Source organism: Desmodus rotundus, chromosome 5 (genome assembly GCF_022682495.2).
Source record: "Desmodus rotundus isolate HL8 chromosome 5, HLdesRot8A.1, whole genome shotgun sequence".
NCBI classification, from domain to species: domain Eukaryota; kingdom Metazoa; phylum Chordata; class Mammalia; order Chiroptera; family Phyllostomidae; genus Desmodus; species Desmodus rotundus.
In genome coordinates, this window is record NC_071391.1 from 48,723,846 (window position 1) to 48,745,137 (window position 21,292).

Below are 21,292 nucleotides of genomic sequence, written 5' to 3' on the forward strand. Positions count from 1 at the left end.
GGCATCTTACCCAGCCTGGGAGGTGCGGGAAAGGCTTCCTGGAGCTGTCCCCTGAGCGGAGTCTTGAAGGATGAGTTAGCCGGGTGGAGAAGCAGAGGGCAATCTGAGCAGGCGGGGCGGCGTGGGTACAGGCATGGAGGTGAGAAGCAGCATGGTGCACCGAGGGGACAAGAGGCTTCCGCAGGCCGCCCGGAGCCCATGGATGGTTGGAAGCAGGGTGTGATATGGTCAGATTCACATGTCCTAAAGATCCTGCTGGCAGCGTAAACCAGTACCCGTGGCAGTAATTTATTTCTCTCAGCGTCCGAAGTTCCCTTGGCCCCAGAAAAGATGTCTGGGTTCAGATAGTTAAAATACAATGCCAAGTTCACAAACAATGGAGAGCCACTTGTGTGAGGACAAGGGACAGAGAGTTAAGCTCAGTTCCGCAGTTTGAAATAAAATGCACAAAACGAGGCTCTCTGACCCAATGCCTTAGGTAATGACACCCGTTTTCTCTTGGTGTCTCCAGTATCAAGTATATTTCTTATAAACGAAAATTTGTTGGATCATTCTATATTCAATAACCATGGAGTTTAGCCACCCAGTCGATTTAATACCTAGGGGAGAAAACCTGTATACTTGGCCGAGACAAGTGGTCGGTTCACTCAGGACGTCTGAGCCAGTTATGTGTGAATCCCTGATCAAATTCTATTTCCCCAGTTTGCATCTGGGTCCCAAGACTGAAAGAGAACCTAGGTCAGCCTCCTGGAGGGCCCACATGGCCTGGCCAGGCTAGGGCACTGTGCAGTGTGATAGTGCAATTGAGTCCGGCTTGTCTGCAGCCTGACTCACTGCACCCCAGCCTCAGCCGCGCTCAGGGAAGGGAAAAACAGCGAGGCTGTGGGGCCGAACACCTGAGCTCCACACTTCCTTGCTCTTAGAGCCCGCTGAGCTGGCAGGTGCCCCACCTCTCTGACCTCCCTTTCCTGTCTGTTACTTGGGCAAGCACCAGCTCCACAATGTCAAGGAGGGTCAGTGGAATGGAAAAAAAAATACTTTGTAAGCAACCAATAAATATAATTTGCTAGAATATTGTTCTTTAGGTGTGTGGACTCAAGATAATTCAAGAGCTGGAATTCTTTGAAAGTGTTCTTCCTAAGCAGACTGTTTGCCTCAATCCCCTTCATGTGTTGTCAGGGATTCCTCATAGTTAACGCTCTGTCGGAAAGATGGTGAACACAGACTTTTCAAGTATTATAAAGGGAAGAGGAAAGGCCTGAACTGACCGGTGTTGAGTGTCCACTCTGGGTTCCCTATCGCTGTTATGGCATTTCATCCTCGCCCCTCTTCTCTGAGCTGGGTATTAGTGTCCCCATATTGAGGACACCAAGGCTCAAAGAGGCTGGTGACACAGGGTTTCACAGCTGGCACTGATGTCCATCCATGCAACTTGCCACTAAATGCACTGGCGATGTTCACCAGTATTCACACGATAAAGAACAAAATTCAGGCTGGTGTTATCTCAGAGAGAGCATGGATTTGGTGCCAGGCCACGACAATAAAGTGAGTATTGTAACAAAGTGAGTTGTAATCTTTTTGCTGGTGGAGGGTCTTGCCTTCAGTTTGTAAAAAAAAAAAAAGCAGTATCTGTGCAGTGCAGTGGAGTAAAACAAGGCCTGCCTGTACGTAATGACGTCAGTTCTTGTGTTACAGGTCCTCTAGGATGGTCTAGGTGTCCCAAGGCCCTCCGCGTCCAGTGCAGTGCGGTGGAGGAGGTTTGGACAATGTGCCTGGTTCTGCAGGAGTGGAGCCCAGGAGAGGGCTGGCTCCCTTCATGTGGAACAGCTGCCCCAGCGGCGGCCCCTGGCCTCAGCTCGGGCTGGGGTAGGGCCTTGCCTGAACTGTAGAGGGTCCACAAGCTACATCCTGAGTGAGTGAGACGTGTTATGCCTGTGGTCCTGAACATGTGAACTACTTTAAGACATTTTAGCAGGAAGACATGCTAAGGGAGTTCCTAGCCTTTGTGAAATGGGACTCCACACTCCCTCCCCAAATCTATGAGAAGTAGGTTATACATTTTTCAACCCAAATGAAAAAAAAATGAGGAAAGAATTTCACTAAGAACACACAAACACCAAGGGAGAATTAAAAAACACTTATAACTAATTGAGTAATAATGAACTATTTAAAAACTAGAGGGCTGATTTTTATTTTGTTTGCTGTTTTAGGGAGGTGATGTTAATAATGAGTTATAGATTCACCTCCTGGGCTCCAGGCAACATCAGGGAGCCTGGTGAGAAGCACGGGCTAAGGCTCGGGGGTGAGCCCTGACCACCAGGCGGCACAGATAAAGCTAGCCAGGCTCCCCACCTTCCTGTTCTCTCCGCCGCCCGATTCTTGTCCTCATTCTGGTTCTGACTGTGTCACCTTCTCTCAGGTTATTCTCTGAGTCTGCATCTATGTGTTTCTCTCTCTCTACTTCTGTTTCCACCTCTCTCAATCCCTGGTCTTGACCAAAACAATCCTTAACTGATCAAAAGTGGCTGGATTATTAGACTTTAATATGGTTTTAAGTAGGGTTTCTATGTTGAACAGTTGATTTTCTGTTTTCTGCTTCATACAAAAGCAGACAGATGGGTATAATTTTTTCTGTTAATAGATACAAATATATAGTGGTTTTCACATATATGAACATTGATTGATTCCTACCACGCCTCCTCCCCCAAACCCAGAAATTGGGGCCAGCAATAGCATAAAGTCCCAGCTTAGAGCTTCTAGCCTAAAGCAAGAGAGGGCCCATGGCCGTCGCCTGGTGTGTGGGTGAGGGTGAGAAGCATGGTGGCAGGGAGCATGCGGAGGTGTGGGGTGCAACCTGGGTGCATGAGATGGAGATTCCAGTCAGCAACTGCCTGCTGGCCTGGCACCAGGCCTTTCCACGACAGCCTCTGCCAGTGGCCAGCCTTCGCCTTGACCCTCCCTGAGTGAACTGCTTCCCCAGGACCTGAGTTCACCTGGTGTTGGACCCCTCCACACCTTTCCCGTGCAGCTCCCTCTGTCTGGCATGCTTTGGCCCACCTGGTTATCACCTGCCCATCCACTGAGGTCTTCCCCGATCCACAGAACAGCCAGAACAAATTCCTCCTGCTCACCCCACTGATCAGAGGCGGGGGCTCAGTCACCCTGGTTTCTTAGTGCCCAGCGCAGTGCCTAGCACAGAGTGAGTATTCAATGAACATATGTTGGAAAAGGGAAGAAGGATCCCACATAGAAGCTTTTGCCTCCCACTTTAGCAGAAGGATAGCAAAGTGGGCAAACTTGGCCCTAGCTCTGAGGTTCCCACCTGGATCTGCAACCCTGCCTGTCGGCCTGCCCCTGCATCCCTGCATCCCTGCATCCCACCCACTCTCCAAGGTGCCCTCCCCCACGAAGCCTTCTGATTCCCTACCCCTGTCCTTCGTCTGCGCTCCCAGAGACCTGGTCTGTTGTTACCTTATTTGGACCACAGCCCCATGTCAGGCACACACACAACTGTCACCCCTGTAACCCACACAGTGAGCCAGCGCCCACAGGGTGGAGTCTCCACAGTGACCAGATTAAAGGAGCAAGCGAAGACATCGCTGCCGTCCCCTGGGAGAAGAAAAAGCCAGAACCGACAGTGCTGCTGGTTGACAGGAGGGGCTAGGGAGTCAGGGCCCAGTCTCCCAGCATGGCGAGGACATGCTGGACGCAGGCGACCGCTCTTCCCCAGCAACATGGGATCAAAACGTTACACTACCTTGTTGGCCAGTGGGTCTCCCGGTCCATCTTCGCCTTTCCCAACACTTAGCTCTGACTGCTCGCAATTAGTATCTGAGAGGCAATCTAAAAGAGTCAAGCTGCATTATGGAGAGCCCCCGAAAAACTGCAGGGCTCAGCTCCTCTCGTGGAGAGCGGCTCAAGTGGCAAAGGTGGGTCCTTCACCTACTCAGCTGGGCCTCACCGAGGAAATAAGATCAAGAAAGTGGTGTTCGTCTTTAGCATTTATTTATAATTGGAAAAACTGGTTGTTTGTTTGTTTGTTTGTTCTGAGCAGGCATAGACCACAAGCACGTCACAATCAATTGGCTATACACGAACATCTTTGTTATTTTCTTACTAACAGCAGGAATGAAATAGCACCAAGAGAGGTGTGCGCTACACATTACATAGACAGTCTGTGGTATGCAACAAAACCCAGGCCACAAAATCGTAATTAGACACTCCTGTCTGCCTCCGAGAGCCAAAAGTATAATGGACGGAATGCATGCGCCGGTGGGGACCACAGAGCTGCCGGGAGGGGGGGCCCTGCGCAGCCGCAGCGGGTACTTCGCGGGCCAGCGAGGCAGTCAGTGGGAAAGCTTCAGTCCTCGCTCTCTTGCCAGGGGAGTGGAGGAGACCACAGGGCAATATACAAAAATGGGCGGCACAGGCATTGGAAGCTTGGTCGCCTTCAGAAAGGCAGAAATAAACACCGCTTGTGAAACCGAAATCAGTTTCCATCAGTATGTCTGGGGTACAGAACAAGACTGGCTGAGTTTTATTTGTAAACAGTAGAAATCAGAGGAATTTTCTTGCCAGTGAAGTGACACATTCGAGAGTCAAAGTGAACGGCAAACAAGGTGTTAAAAAGCTGGGGATACTGAAGGGTTGAAACAGACATTATACAGGTCAGCTCAAGCCTCAAGGTGCAGCAAGGTGGGGAACTTGGTCCCTGGGGCAGCCAGGTGGGTGGCGAACTCTACAGTCTGGGCAACACAAACCTCAATCAGACACAGGGATCAAGTCACATATATCCCTCTGGTTTGCTGCTGTGGAGACGGGCTTATTTATACTGCCCCCCAAGTCTAGGACAGCATCTGACTCACAGGCATTCAATTAGTCAATGTTGAATGAATGGTCCGCTCTGTATTGTAGAATTGGATTTACTTCATCTGCAAAAAATGTACGACTATGCTATGGAGAAATCCAAACCATGGCGAACATCCACGTGTCTGAGTAATGCCAAATCTTGAGAGAACAAACATACATTTTGCACATTCTCTGGATAAGCTTAAGATCATGTTGACAGAGTGCTCTGGTTGATGTTAAGATGAGCTAGCAAGTAGCTGGAATGAGAACTGAGACCAACTCTGGTCATTTCCAGATAGGCAGCAAAATCTGTGACTCATAAACACTAACCTCGCTCAGGTTTTCTACCTTCTTCAATCCTCCTTCCTCAGTTCCGTACCCAGAGGAGGGCAGGAAGGCAGCAGTGGGCCTGGCCGAGGGCTTCATCCATAGAAGTCCGGTTCTCTTAAGAAATACGGCCCACATAGCACATGCTCAATCAATCCACAGACTGCTTCTCCATCAGCTCCAAGGTCACAACCAAAACAGTGTAAACAGACACTTAGCTGCTCAAAGGGCTGGAAAACAAGAGAGTGCACGGAGGCTCTGCTTTCCGCAAACGGGAGGGACGGAGAGGACCGCCTGACATCAGGAACTCACGCACTGCACTCCACACGACTCTCATCACAGAAGAAAAGGAGGCCTGAGCAGAGGCCTGAGCAGAGGCTTGGCGTCACACAACCGCCCAGCAACTTCCGAGTGCTGGCGACAGTAAGCACTTAAGAACAGGGGAAATAGAGCGCACCGAGCGGTACACATGTCACAGGATGGCGAGTGTAATTTTTTCTGGCAGGTGTTGTGGGTTCCCTCACGAGCACTGGGTTCTTTTCACTACACCTCTCTGACTAATGCCCTACAGCACAACTCTAGCACAGCTAAGGCAGCACCTGCCACCACGGGAGGCTTTGGCCACGCAGACACACAACACACAATTCATTGAGAGCTGCTTTTATTCATTAAGGAGGTCAGAAATGCTTGCTAATCACTTAGCAGGGAACTCTCCTAGTCTTAGCTAAGTCACAGGTCTTTCCCCTAGCCTGAAGCTCGGCATCCTCTGTCCTCCCTGAGGAGCAGAGTAAGAACAGTTCAGGAAGGGACAGTAAACATTGCCACACTTGTCACTACGTCTACCTCCTGCCTTGTGTCTCTCAGAGGCAGGAAAGTCACGTTCTAAACACTAGCCCTACACCTTGAACTTTCTTCCGCAGTCACCTGTAGCGATTTTGCAGCCACTCTGCAAAACCGGCAGCACAGGGCGGGCAGTCTGCTGAGGGGAAACGGAAACGATCCCTTCATTTTTGTCACCGTCCTGTGATTTCTGGAGTGCACCTGGAACTCCTAACCTGCCCTAGTCATCAGCGGCACATCTTCTACTTCCCACACCATGTAAAGCCCACTGGTAGGAAACTAAATGCGGCCACACGTTCCTAACAGAAGATTCTATGAAAAAATCACTTAAACTTAACAGACACAACTAATTTTATTAAGGCCAAGGTTTTCTTGTCTTTTGTTTTCAAAATATTTCCACAAAAGTTGTCAGTTGCCAAAGGCCAGGTTAAGCTTCTATAACACACGATAACTCTCTGAATTTGGGACAGAACACATTCACCTACAGTTCCAAATCGGTCACTGACCCTGACCTTGGGGAGGACTAGGAGGAGGACACCCCGTAGACGTTTCTAAGCACTACTGGGAGATTTCCTCCGCAGCAATCTGGGAATTGCCTCGAGCACCAGGCTCTGCCTGCCTTCCTCACCAGCACTCGGCCTCACCGGCCGTGGGAAGGCCCAGCCAGGGAGCCACGCTTCCTGGGCTTCCAGGGGCCCCAGGCACAGACACGGGGGCACAGACACGGGGCCACATGGAGGAGAGCATGCCACACCGTCTTTGAAACAGGCTTCCTCCCTTCAAAGAAACCAAACCAAAGAGCTCCTAGAACACTCAGGACCAAGACAGACGAGAAGCCTCTAATCAATTTTGTGGCCTTTTTTGTTGGTTGGTTAAAAAAAAGCGGGGAGAGGAGAAGAATAAAAGGAAAGTGCAGTGACATTTACTCTTTCGCCTCAGCCAGTTTATTGTTCATCTCTTTGCGTTGCTCCTTGTCGTCGGGTTGGGCGGCACTGGGGCCCTCCGAGCTCTTCTTCTTGGAGGCCCGGCCCGACACCACCTGCTTGTCTTTGGACTTCCTTGGGGGCTTATGGCTCGCTGAGGTCTTTTTTGGTTTGGAACTCTGAACACTAGGTTTCTCCACCTGCATGGAGAGACAGACAGACAGACCGCAAATATAGAAACACACAAGGCGAGGGAGTGGGAGAGAGAATTTAGAGAGAAGACATGATTAATTCAAGGATAACGGTAATGATGACATTTGATACCAAGGGAGCACAGAGTATACAGTGTTCTCTCTGGGCTTCTAGAAGGGGTCTGCACGCCCTGGGCAGTCATCTGGCAACGCTCCCACTGGTCACACGGGGTCCCTGGACCTCTCGCCCTGGACCACCCCGGCAGGGAGCTGTGTTATATTTGTACTGCCTGCTTCCCCTCCCTGTGGGGACATCAGACCTCCCTCCTCGCCCTGTGCAAGTCAGGCAGGCGTATGACTTGCCTTAGTCAGTGAAATGTGAGCAGAACTGATGCGGGTCACCTCCAGGCAGACTCGCAGTCAGCCTGTGCCTCCTCCCAGTGCTCTCTTCCCCTGCCACAGAGGGGCTGCCCCTTCCCCGGAGTCCCAGACGGAAGAGGCGACAAGGAGGAGAGCTGCACCAACCCACGATGGATGTGTGTTATAAGAAATAAACCTTTGTTGACATAAGACACAGAGGTTCTGGCGTGGTTCATTACCTCAACATAAGCCTGCTTTCCTCTGTTTCTGTCTCTGAGACGGTGCGCACGTGGAGAAACGCCCTCACTGAGGAGCACGCACAGGGCCGGGCAGTCTTGTCTCAGGGAGGCCTTTGCGCTGCCCAGCCTCCCTCCTCTTCGCAGGCCGGCTCTCTGGACCGTGTTTCCCAGAGCAGCTGCTCAAGCCCACTCCACTCTCCCCAACTCCCTCCTTAGCTCTGTCCCCTTCATTCCTGAAGATGGCCTTGCCCTCTCTTTCTCAAGAAGTCTGGGGCCACTGGGTGTGATCCCCCAATATGCCACCCACCTCCCATCCATCTCTAGATTTATTTTCCCCAATCTTTCCTCCTTCTTCCCTTTAATCTTCTCTTGCCCAAAGCCAACCCCATGTCCTTGGTCCTACCTCATCTGTGGAAGGGGGACAGAGATGACAATGGGCCTTACAGGCTAGTTCACTTACTTGCTGACATCCAGAGGTTTTTACTCACCTCTGACCCATTCGTAAGGGAACCAATGGGCCTGGTTTGCCCAGGGCCAAGAGCTTTCATAAAACGTGGAACTTTCATTGCTACAGCTGGACGGGTGCAGGCAAACTGGGGCGGTACCTACCTGACCTGTCAAGCAGTCCTGACCAAACAGGAAACCACTGAGGGCAAGACTTTAGGGCAAAAACACAGAAAAGGCTGTGTAGGTTCTCAGCCTTTTTCCGCTATTATAGACAGGAGAGCTGATATTTGCACGTTTCCATGGGACCAGACCCCGGAGAGTAAACTCTGGCACACGTGATTCCTACATCAGCAGCTGAATCCCTGACATGCTTCTCCCTCCCACGAACGCATTCTGGGTTGCAAATAAGGCAAAGCAGTGTCATTAGAGGAAAGCCCCTGAACCCACTGCAAGTTACTTAGCAATGCAAATCATTCACAAACTGCCTATTGTAGTAACACGTTACTCAAGACACACCTCACAACTGACCTGGCAGGCGTGTGTGACAAAGACGGCTGGTGGGTGGTGTTTATCGAGGGAGAGAGTAAGAAGGGGTAGGTGACGTTCAGGGACCCAGGAGGTGAGAAAGTGTCCGGTGATGGGAGCTGAGGAGCAGGCCGGGCCGGATGGGAAGGAAGCCAGGCAAGGGTGCCCCCGACAGCGGGCAAAAGCACAGTTATTGTATGACAAAGGATTCGGAGCCAAGTGAGGTTCTCCGCCACTTTTTTTTTTCTGGGCTTCTCATAATCAGAAGCTCGTTTGCTGTACATCTGCCGATCTTTAAGCTGTTTTTATTTTAGGTAATGTTGCTTTTACACATTCCTTTTGAATTTAACAGCGTTCCTGTTAAGAAGCCCCCCCTGACTCAGTGCTGCAGAGAGGAGGGATTTCGGTCCAACCCTTGGGGGCTGGGCCAGAATTGGCAGCAGCCCCGCCCCCACGCTCTGCTGCAGCGAACCCCTCCACCCCAGGCTGTGCTGGTGGGCTCCCCACGAGATCTGTCTCACCTTTGGGGGTTCTTTGAAAGGTTCGCTGTAGAGGCTGCGTATTCTTCTGCGTTCGACAAACTTATTGTCAGCTGGCGTTGGCTTACCGGCCTCCCCTTTGAACTGGGCACTGTAGCTGGTCTCGTGGACCATCTTATCATCTGGGGGCTTGTACTGGGGCCTGGCTTTTATTGGTTTCACAGGCTTGATGTCTGTCCATGCTCTGAATTCATTCCTGTGGACCAAACAGAGCACAGGTGCTGTGAAACGTCACGTGCCCGGAAGCAGCGCTGCCCCCACAGCGCTGCCCCCACAGCGCTGCCACCCCACAGTCAGTGCTTGTGGTGCTGACTGCCACGGGGCTGCAGCTAGTGGCACTCAGTCCTCGGAGCTAAGTGCCAGTTTTCCTGCTGCCAAGCTGCGGCAGGTTTTGACCAGAGCAGTAGTGACTCGGAGCGGGGCTCGGTCCACTGAGTGGTCAGGGCCAGGCAGTTCTAATCTGTGGGTCTTATCTCCCCCATCTTTAAAATGAGGCTGAAGAACTCCATTCAGTCGATCATTCATGGGTTTGTATGGAAAGTAATACAAGAATTAATAAATAATAACACAAGAATAAACTATGTTTTGCATACTCACAACTGTAAACCTGCTTCTGCCCCACCCTGTATAATTGAACGCCTGCTGGGCGAGGTTAAAGAATTACGAAAGTTAAACGATACGATGTGTTAGCGTTAGCGTCGCCGGACGATGTGCCTGCTATATTGTGGCCAATTGTCAAATACCAGTTGCCTTCGCCACTTTGTCGTGATGAAGACCCTTTGCTACCCAGAATCCTTAAGCATCATTTCTCCCTTTGATGGCAGAGGGCTTGCTTCTTATAGTGCTAGAACTTTAACAATCCTAACCACTTTAGATGAAAATCCTTAAGGGATGTCTAAATGCTTACAGACCTTAAACAAACACCTGGTGCGGGTATCACAACCAGGACTTGTGTTGAGATATGTATGTGCGGAGAGTCTTCGCGTGCTTTGCTGTGAATGGCTCTTGGTCCTTACCCTAAATGACCCCATCTGCTGCTTTTTCTTAGCGTGTGAGTTTTCTCATCCACAGCAATCTCTCTTGTGGTTTCTAATGAGCTGATTCTGATTTGTCAGAGGATGGGAGAGTAGATGGTCAACACCGTTTAAAACATGGTAAAATAAATGTAGCCGTGGCTGAAGCGAAGGCCACGGGGCTCGTCCTGTTTGTTGAGCGCATGAGACTCGGTGCCCGCGCTCTGTGGTGCCCAAGGTCTTCATCAGGCCTGATCTCATGTGGGGCCATGAGAAACTGTGTTGCGGGAAAGAAAGAGTCTGTGTGCTGATACCTGTGGAGTTAGGTGCCTCCAGTGCCCTCTTTCATCCTCACTGACAGCCCTCCTTCAGGGAGCAGAGAGAGTCCCACGAACAGGGGGCCAGTGGGGTGGGAAACGGTGCTTGGACGGTGGTGGAGGCACAAGGGGTCTATCCAAGCACTGCCTCTGACTCGGCCCTTCCCTTTGCTGAGCCTTGGTTCCCTTACTTGTTAACTAAAAGAACCCCACCAGACAATGTCCTTATGGTGTCTTCCTGGCTTTGAGGCTCTCTGAGTCGATGAAGCTGGTTTGCTAACTATGAGCTACTTGTTGGCCACTTGACCTCCTGAGGGAAACTGGCTCCTGTCTGAGCAGAGACCATCATTTCTTAAGAGACGTTCCCCCAAGCTTCAGAATCGCCCTCCCAGGGCAGCTTGGACCTCTACCTAGATGCGCCACCAGCAGCTCACACCAATGTCCTGGAACCAAACTGTGTTGCCTCCCCAGCCAAATCATCCTCTCTCTTGGATTCCCTCCTTGCTCAGTTTCTTCCATTCATTCACAAAATATTTACTGACTGCTTCTGGCAGGTTGCTGAGCTCTTTGAAGCTGAAACTGAGTAAGAGCAGGCCCTGGGCTCAAGGTGTGAGAGGCAGAGGGATCCAAGGTTACTCCAGGGCAATACAGTGGGAGCCATGGAGGAGGAAGGAGTGAGGAGCACAGAGGGGGAGCTCCTTTGCCGGCCCCAGAGTTGGGGTTCTGGAGAGGAGTCAGAGAGGCTGACAGGGAGTTGGCCAGAGGAGGGGGAGCAGCAGGTTCCAGGCAGAATGAGGAGAACACCGAGACTTGTGAGAGCCACAGCCCCCTGCGGGAACCTGCAGGCAGTTCAGTGGCTGGGGTGAAGCTTGTGGGGAAGGAAGGGCACAAGTAGCTGGACAGATCATGAAGGTCCTATACCAGCCGTGCTAGGGGGATGCTCTGGACTGTATAACACGGAGGTGCCAAATGGTTTCAAGCCAAGGATGAGTGTGGCCCAACTGGTTTGGGGGAAGAGTGTGAACGGCAGACAGAAGGGAAACAGCGAGGCCTGAGATCGTGCTGTGAGCCAGGAGGACAGTGGAGCCCTGAACCAGGCCAGTAGCAGGGGGGACAGAGAATAGGGCTCTGTTTCAGGAGAGACACGTGGATGGGCAGGACTTGAAAATGGCTGACAGGGAGTTGGCCAGAGGAGGAGGGAGCGGGTTCCAGGCAGAGTGAGGAGAGGAATCTGGGGAGACTCCAGGATGCTGGACCTGTGGGCGGGGGTGGTGCCCACTGCGATGGGGAGACTGGAGAAGGGAGTTGGGGATGAGAACTGAGTCCCTCCTGACTCTGTTAATGGCACCCACTCCGTCCAGCATCAGTGCTACTTTCTGATTCTTTCTCTCCTCTGCTCCTCCCTCCTCCACCTCCCATAGGTCCAACCAGTGACTGAGACCTGATTTCTGAACCATTTTGACTCGACGCACAGGCTCAGGCCTGGCCCAGGCTACATCTGGGGCTCTGGCCACCATTGCCTGCGGAAGGCTCCAGGCTTTCTCCTTCCTCCCACTCGCCAGGCCCGGAGCCCGGCCTGTCAGATGAGGCCCTAATGCTTGGCCTGGGCCTCCCAGCAGCCAAACCAGTAACAGCCCAGCTCTCAAGTGTGTAACGGCGGAAACGTGGGCTCCCTGCTCCAATCTCTGCCTGCTTCCAGAACTAGCACTGAGCTGGGCAGACACTGGCCTTGAACTCTGTTTCTGGGTCACCTCTGCCAGGCTGCCAACCTCTGCAGCGGGCTCTGTGAGCTGGCAAGTGTCTCACTGTGCACATTTTTCATGGGGTACGTCCTTGGGGAAAGCTTGGTAACCCTTGGTCCCGAGCATCTTTGGCACATCATCTTCACGTGAGACTGTGTTAATGAGTCCCATAATACCATCATAAGTTCACTAATTATGACAGACTGTTAGGGTTAAACCCAAATTCTGTTACTTAGAACTGTCTTTGAACTTTCCACGACACTTTCCCCAGCCATATGTAACAAATAATCATATGTCATAAAAACAGAATTAGCTACTATTCATTAATCGCCTTTTACAAGCTGGTGGGTGGGTTGGGTTTTTTTTGTTTGTTTGGCTTTTTGTGTGTGTGTTTTTTTGTATATATATCCCCTGTAGCACTTACAACAACTTCGAAAGGAAGTTAGTATTATATCCCTTTTACAAAAGACAGTAACCGTGGCTCAGAGAGGTTCAGTGGCTTGCATAAGGCCACAGAGCTGGTGAACAGCAGAGCTGAAATCTGAGCCCAGGCTGCATGGGCTCCGCAGCCTACATCCCGCCCACTGACTGCACTTGGGCAGCGTGCTGGAGCTGCAGCGCTCCGCCTGCCCTCTCCGAAGGTGCTTGTGTGGGGTGTGGCCTGCTGCCTGCAATGCTGTGCAGGGCTCGTATGACACGGACTGGACTAGATGACATCTGAGCTCCTCCAGCTTTGAGAAGCCCCACCCATAGCAGCACAGGCCACACTCTGAGGTCAGGAATGTTGGGTGCCTCTTGCCACAAGTTCATGGTCCCCTATAGCCATGAACTTCCCTTTCTGTGACCAGATTTCAGCTTGATCAGTCATTCATTCATTTATTCATTTGGCATTTGCCAAGCACCAGCCATCAGTGTGGCATGTGGCCCACAGGGAGGAGTAAGCCATGGTTGAGGTGTCTATAGTTTAGTGGGTCAGGCTCTGTCCATGTGTGACCCTAAGCAAATGGGACAGAGTTCAGAAAGAAAGAGAAAAGGATCTTTAATTCTGAAGCAGGGAGTGGGGAAGGGGCACTGGGAGATGCAGACAGAGCAGTAGGTGAAGGGAATTCAGGCAGCAGTCTGTGTCTGCGTGGCAGGTGTAGGGAGCAGGTGGACTGCTCAGCGTGCAGGAGGGTGGGGTTCTTGGAGGGATGGCAGGGTGACTGGGCTGGGGAGGCGCTGGGGCCACGCCGTGCAGAGCCTGCCATGCCGTGGGTGACAGGCCTGGGGAGACACGGAACATTCGAGCAAGGCCGCACTGGGCCTCCGCTATGTGTCCTCCTCCTCTCAGACTGCCCCAATTCTAATTATCCTTCCCGGCCCAGTTCGGAGCTCTCCTCTGCCAGGGACCCCTCCTGGATTTCTCAGCCCAAAGTTTCCTATCTCTGGGCCATTGGACCATTCCCTGTACTTTCCAACGTGTGGTTGCCCATGCAGTTTTGTGTTGCTCTTTAGTGCTTTCCTGAGTTCATTTCGTCTCTTTTGACAGATAAGATACTTACTAGAACATTCATGACAGAGCCCTACCTTCAAGTCCAATCTTGTTTGCATGGCTGCAAAGGGATGCCCTTTAACTTGTCCTGTGTCAGCCTGCAGGTTAGGGGCAGAGCTGAGCTAGGGCCTCAGGCCCTGCCTGCCCCACCAGGGCCCTTCCCTCACCCAAGCCACACTCCATACCTCTGTTACATTCTTCATAGGATGAAAGGGCTTGGCATTGAGTGAGCAGTTAGTAAAAGTAGCTATTATTTTATTTCTGGTCAGCTCATGGCACTCCTCCTGAGCCCTTCCTGCCCTTCCCCCACCTGGGGCAGGTGCTTGCCCCTCAGAGACATGAGGACACGCTGCATGTGTTTCTATTCTGGTGCCACTCATGACGACACGGTGACATGCTCACAAGCCTGTCTCCTGTTCTAGGCAGAGCTGCCACTCAAGAGGGACTGAGCTCCGTGTCTCCGTGTTTCCCTGGGGCGCTGCACAGTGCAGTGCAGAACACTCCAGAAACATTTGGAGAAGTAGAGGAAACCAAGCATTCTGTTCTACTTCAGACAGTGCGTCCGGAGGCTGCTCACACCCGGGGCTTTTCTCGTTGCTAAAACCACTCTAACCCCCATGAGCCCTGAGTGGTTACGTCCTAGAGGGGACGAGTTCCCCTTAACTAAAGCAAACGCTGGGAGTCTGCCAAGCTTTCAAAAACCCCATCCTTCTAGATTGACAGGAGGCAGCCCAGGGCTGCTGCTGGGTGAAGCTGCCCTGGTGGTGAAGGGCTGGGGGCAGGAAGGCACCTGAGCATCAGGGGCAGGTAAGGAGAGAAAAACTTAATTAACACTGGCCCAGCACCTTCTTCGGGCTCATGGCAACTCATGGCAGCTTCGGCTCCCAGTAGCGACCACAAGAGAATATCTCCCTTACTCCAGTTTTGGTGTGCACCATGGTGAGGCTCTGGGCACACTAGGGGAGCCCCCACCTGTGGGCTGTGCCCCTGGCACCCCAAAGGTGTTCCACCTGCCACAGCTTCTTCTGTGTCATGAAGTGAGAGGGTCACAGGGACAGATGATCTCCAACTGTGTTGACAAAGGCCCACTGTCCCTTCCACAGAGGATTCGTGGGTGGAACCCTGTCATGAGGCTTGATGCATGGTGTAGCTCCGGCACACTCCCTGCAGGGGCACAGGAGGGTTTGGGACGATGATGCCCCTCTGTTGGGTGGGTAAACTGGGGCTCAGTGACCCCTCTGGTAGCTCATTTGTGCTGGGAAAATCTATAAGGATAAGCCTGGGCCAACCACCTGCCTCCCTCCCCACCCGGGAATGGCAGAGTGAGGTCCAGGGTGAGCCATCTCCTGGAGACTTGGTGGACAAGATGCTCCTGGGCTGCTCCCTTGGGACTCAGTCAGAGCAGCTGCTAAAGCAGGACTTTAGGATCTTGCTGACCAGGCAAACTTTTTAAAGGAGCCAACACATATTCCACCTTCATCTCCTCCTGCCTAGTCTCTCTGCTCCACCTCACCTGGGGCACCGATACCTTTTCTGCTGGACCACGGCCTCAGGATCCCAGTGTCAGGGTCCTGGTCCCAGTCTCTGCACTGTGATTGTTCTGGCACCGGCTGCAGGAGAAATGTCTTTCCAGCTCTGCCGTAAGCACACTGCTCCCCGACTAAAATGTCTCAGCAAAGCCCGATTTCCTACAGGGCCCAGTCCAAACTAAGGTTCCTTTCAGTTTCCACATGTTATGTGTGACTTAGCCCCAAATTACCTTTCCAGCCTATTTCTTTATCCTCATTAGTCATTCATTCACAGTGTCATTCTGAGCATTTCCTGTGTGCCTGGCGCCGCACAAAGCCCTTTAATGCATTGCCCATGTGGTCCCCATAGCAACCCTGCACCATCAGCACCATCAACGGCTTTGCCCATGACAGCGCCATGCCGTCCTTCCCCGAGCACAGACTGTACTTTCCACCACTGGTTTTGCCCATGCCCTTCCCAGTCCTGCACGCTCTTCTCTCCACACCTCCAGCCACTAAAATACTACACAACCATCCATGCTGGGCTCAAGTGATCTCCCCTCCAGGGAGCCTTCCCCACCCCACCTCTAAGTCAAGCTTGTCCTGTGTTTCCACCTCTGCACCATTCACCACGTGCTTTATCTTAGGCTACCCACGTAGATCTCGTCCTTCCCTTCCAGACTGCAGTTGCTGGGGGTCAGGACTGACCTTTTGCATCTGCGCAATCCCCACCACCATGCCCAGGACAGCAATTCACAATGCAGCCTCCACCTCAGCCATGTGAATGGCTAAGCAGGAAGGCCCTGGGCTGCCCCAGCCTGGGAGGGGCATGAAGGTTGCTACACAAGCATCTCACGGCCTCTGGCATCTATGTCACTTTTTCACGATACGTCTTCGCATTCCTTTGACACCCCTCCCTTAGGTGGACCTTAACTGCCCTCCTCTTGAATGTGATTGAACTCGCTTCCAACAAACAGAATATGGTGGAGGTGATGGTATGCAGCTTCCAAGACTGGACCTGTAAAGGGCTTGCAGCCTCCTCCTTGCTCCCTCTCTTATATCACTCACTGGGGGAGAGGGAGCTGCCGTGGTCACTGCTCACTGGAGCAGCCCCTATGGGGCAGTCCCTTTGGCAAGGACCTGAGGCCTCCTGCCTAAAAGCCACGTGAGTGAGCTATCCTCAAAGCGGATCCTCAGTCCCAGACAAGTGTTTAGATGACCTCATAAGAGACTCTGAGCTAGGACCACCCAGCTAAGCCATTCCCGGATTCTGGCCCTCAGAAACCATATGAAATAATAAATGTGTGTTGGTTTAAGCTGCTAAGTTTTACAATAATTTGTTATATAGCAGTAGATTCTAATACAGACCCTAATCAGAGACTATTTTTTCCCATCAAAAGGAGTTGAAAACACCCAGGCTTCATGTCAGCAAGGCCGAAGCACCGGTGTGAGCAGAGCATAGGAAGTTCAAGTTCCCAGCAGATCTGCAGTGTCCAGTTAGCGGGCGGGTCATGCTCTGGTCATCAGACCCTGAGGGTGAACATCTCGCAGCCTCCACCAGAAGGTAGCAAAGCCTCCTATGCAGCAAAGGTGGTAAAAGTGCACCTGCCTCGGGGCGGGGCCAGCTCATAAGCAGAAGGAGGAAAGACAGGCACTCACAGGAGAAAACAGTGACTCGGTGCACACAGCACCCATGGGGGTCAGGCAAGCGCAGGCAGAGGTAAACGAGGGCAGGAGAAGCACAGAGACCGAGCCGGAGCAGAGCTGGTGGTTCACTGGTGAGGGCACAGGAGATAAACCGGCTCGGCCCAGGCTCTAATCCTTGGGACACCCCCGTCTCTGTTCTGAACTTCAGTGAGCTCGTTTGGAAAAGACGGACTGAAGGCCTCCAAAGAGCACTGGACGATTGCATCAGAATGATAAAGTCCACAGTGATGACTGTATATTAATGTGTTTGGTTTTCATTACAGAGCTGTTTGTTCAAGCAAAATGAGTATCTTCTATGTCCCAGGCACGGGGGGTAGAGACGCAGTGGGCACGGGCAGGGGTGGCTCCTGCCTCCAGGGCCTCGCAGTTAGGAGGGGCGAGTAAACAGTCACACAGTCAAACTATCTGTCCAGCTAGCGTTACATTTATGACCATTGGAGTCAAAACGGTCTGGTGTCCAGTGTGGGCAAAATTTAGGCAGCAGCTTGCAATGCCAGGTTTATTTCTGAATGTAATTCGTATTAGACTTGAACAAATAGCATTCAATGAATGCTTGATTAATTGAATCTCCAATACTGAGGGTCCACTATAAACAGATGTTTCCTTCTTAAGGCCTCGTCTCTCTGAGGCACGTTTTCTTAACAGTGACTCAAGGGGAGATATTGAAAGAGCAGTTCTAAAGGGAGCGATTGAGACAGGCGAGAGCTGGGTGATTGATGAAGCCAGGCTCCAGAAGAGGGAGGAGAGGAGACATCAGCAGAATGGCGAGAAGCTTTGGCCTTGGAAAGACAGTGTGATTGAAGAAGAGAACAGAAGCTGGCCTTTCATTTCTAATTTGAAAAATCCTGACATTTACAAGAAGCAATGAACCAGAATTGTACAAGAAACAATTTTACTGCTGTGAAGAATATATACATGTGTTAATTGGTACAAATCACTTCCTGAGAGAAATGGAGACTTACAATAATGGATTACTGCCAGCTACTATCATATGTAAGTTCCACTTCTCTGTCTGTAAGCCCCAGATTTATTTCTTATGTATCCAGTCCTTGGAAAATAAAATCCTTTCCCCATCCTCTTCGCAACAAAATGTTCAACATTCCTCAACTGCTTTCTAAAGAAAGAAAAAGTGTGCATTAAGATTTCAATGGTCTAAAATCTTCCTACCGATTTTCATAGCTAATTTATGTTGTCATGGAAACATATTAAGTCTCTGTTCAAAGCTCTTGTCTGCATTTGTACACTAACGTGTTCTCTGGGAAGCGAAGCAGGCGCCTTCATGAGCTCCAGCGGAGGCAGTCCCCGGAAGCTGTCTGTTGCCAGGCTATTGTCAGGAGTTGGTTAAGGGACGTGAGATCTGCAGATTAAAAAGGAAAGACTGTCCCTGAGCCTAGAGCACTGCGGGGTGGGGAGTGAGAGGGGGTAAGATTGCTTCCTCCTGGCAAAAATGACTAGGTCAAGACAGGAGTGTTAAGATCCATTCATGCGTGCATGTTTAAATGCATCTTTCAGCTTCTTTTGTGGGAAAGGGAGAAAAGAGAGTTTTACAGAGAATGCCGACATTCTAACCATTTAGCATGGCTCTTTTTGGCTATTAATATCTAATAAACGCAGGCACACCAATAAAACCATGCTTGATGATTTTCTAAAATAAGAGAAGCACACATTTGGGCAAAAAAATATCTGTATGTGAAGAAAAGCTTGAAGCTAATCTAATGTGAATAGAGAGTAAGTGTAAAAGCATCCTCCCTTTTCCTTACGGGGGAAGATCTGACATGGGTAACAGTCGGCAATGCCAGCTGCCGGGACCCGGGTCCCTTCTTTAGGAAAATGGCTTATTCTGCAGCAAACTGCCAAGTCTGTCATGGGCTGCACGAGGCTCACAGGCCCCTGTGCACCTGAGAAACAGCCTCGCACACAAAGAATGCCCTCGTGCACAACATGGAGGGAATTCTGAGGACGGTTAAAAACAGAATCTGCTCAAACTAGGGGTCAATTTGATTATTCACAAATTGATTCAGGTTGCAGCGTTTACAGAACACTCACTATGCTAGGAACTGTAGGGCGGGAAAAGGGTGCAAAATAAGAAACCTCCAGGTGCAGAGGTGGAGGATAAGAATGGGGGAGTAGGAGGGAAGACCCCCCCCCCAGAAAAACCGGAATGATCTCTTGGAGGGTGGGCCTCTTATTGTACAGGCTTCCCCCACTAGGAGTGTTCTAGGAACCCCTAAGTATCAGTGTACCAACTGGTGTTGTGGTGAGAGGCTGTGTTTGCCTGCAACATGTTTGAAAGAGAAGGCTCTTTCAACACGTTTGCCCATTTCATGAAGGTGATTTACAAGCACACCTGCCCACACTGCTGAGTGCTCAGCAGTTTTTGACCATACAAGGCATGACCCCTGCACCCCACCCTCCTTACTCTCCCGATCTCGCCCTGAGTGACATTTTTGTTTCCCCAAATAAAGAAAGTTCTCAAAGGGAAACGTTTTGCCGATGTGGAAGAGGTGAAACAAAAAAACGGCAGAAGCACCGGAAGGCATCATATGGAGTTCAATACTGTTCTGAGCAGCAGGAAAAATGTGTCAGTAGGTGTATTGCATCAAATAGAGGGTACTTGGAAGGTGACTGAAGTTTAAACATGTAATGATAAATACACAATTCTTTATAAATAAATTCTGGGTTTTTTGGGTCCCCCTTCATATGGTGATTAAAATAAGTACATATACCCATATACTTCAAGTAGAAAAACTAAGAGCTACATGAGAGGTTATAAGAAAACTATAATTACTGTCTCCTCATTCTGCCTCGCCCCTCATTTGCCCATTATTTTCTGGTTTGTTTACTAGTCATAGGAACATCTTTTCCTACGCCGGGGCAGTAGTGCCGCAAGACCACAGAGTTATCCAGTTGAGGTTGAGGGAAAACTTCACTCTTCTGGTTCGTTGGGTCCCCATGGATCTGTGTCCACAACCTGCAGAAAGACGGTTCCTGAGACGGGGATGGGAATGCTGAGCGTGTGCCCTGAAAGGGGGGAGAAGGTGCTGCCTCCTTCTGGGGGTGAGCTTGGAATTTGGGGAGTACACCCCGCAGAGGCGAGCTGTCCAAAGTGCCGAGGACGCGGCATGATACAGCTAGTGAGGTGCTCTGTGAGGCTTGTTTGCTCACTCTTTGTCCTGTGCACGGGAAGTATTATGCACGAAAAGTGTCTTTTTAACAAATAAAGCTGGTGCTGCAAAAAAAAACCCCATAAGATCCATGCTAATTTGCTCTTCTAAATGTAGCTCAGTTACAAGGGAATACTAGGAAACAACTTTATGTCTGTAAATTTAACAATGTGGGTAAAATGGACAAATTCTTAGAAAGATAGAAATTATAAAAATGGACTCAAAAGAAATGGAAAATCTGAATCAATAAAAGAAAGTGAATTACTAATTGAAGAAAATCTTTCCACAAAGAAAATCCAGTCCCAGAGGGCTCCACTGCTGAATTCTAGAAAACATGAAGGGGAAAATACCAGTCCTAACAACCTCTGTTTTAAAATGGAAGAGAAAAAACATTTCCCCAGTCATTTTAAGATGGGCAACATCAGGCATTACCCAGGTACCAAGCCAGTCAAAGACATTATAAGAAAACTACAGGCCTATATTCCTCACGAATATAGATATCAAAACCCTTCATAACCCGTGATCAGTAAATCAAGTCCAGCAGCACACGAACATATTTAAGCACCATGAACAAGTGAGATTTATCCTAGGGATGCAAGTTTGTTTAACATCCCAAGTCAATTGACGTAATATGCCACTTTCATAGAATAAAGAGCAGAAACCTTATGATCACCTTAATAGACGCAGAAAAACATTTGACATAAGTGAACAACTTTCCATGATTTAAAAAAAGAAAAGAAACTCAGCAAACTAGGAATAGCAGGGAACCTCCTTAGCCCAGCAAACAACACCTACAGCAGCCCTGCAACTCCCATCGCACCCGTGGGAAAGTCTACACGATTTCCTTTCAAGGTCAGGAGCAAGGCAAGGACGTTCGCCCTCATCACTTCCATTCAACATTGAACCGGAGGTCATAACTAGTATAATAAAGCAATAAAAAGAAGTTAAAGGTATACAGATTAGAAAAGAAGTAGTAAAAATATCATTATTTGCATATAGCATGACCTTGAATTTTAGAAAATCCTCAGGAATCTACAATAAGTCCTAGAACAAATGAGTGAGTTTAGCAAG

At 50.4% G+C, this 21,292-nt stretch overlaps 1 protein-coding gene across 1 annotated transcript in view; it reads right to left on the reverse strand.

Annotated features, from left to right (window-relative positions):
- Positions 1-21,292, reverse strand: part of MAP6 (microtubule associated protein 6) — a 73,451-nt gene that overhangs the window by 11,411 nt on the left and 40,748 nt on the right. Inside the window, exons 2-3 of the mRNA XM_024572571.4 lie at positions 9,222-9,435; positions 6,942-7,138 (exon numbers count right to left, since the gene is read on the reverse strand). Of these exons, the coding sequence (XP_024428339.3) occupies positions 6,942-7,138; positions 9,222-9,435 (411 nt within the window). The remainder of the gene's footprint in view (positions 1-6,941; positions 7,139-9,221; positions 9,436-21,292) is intronic.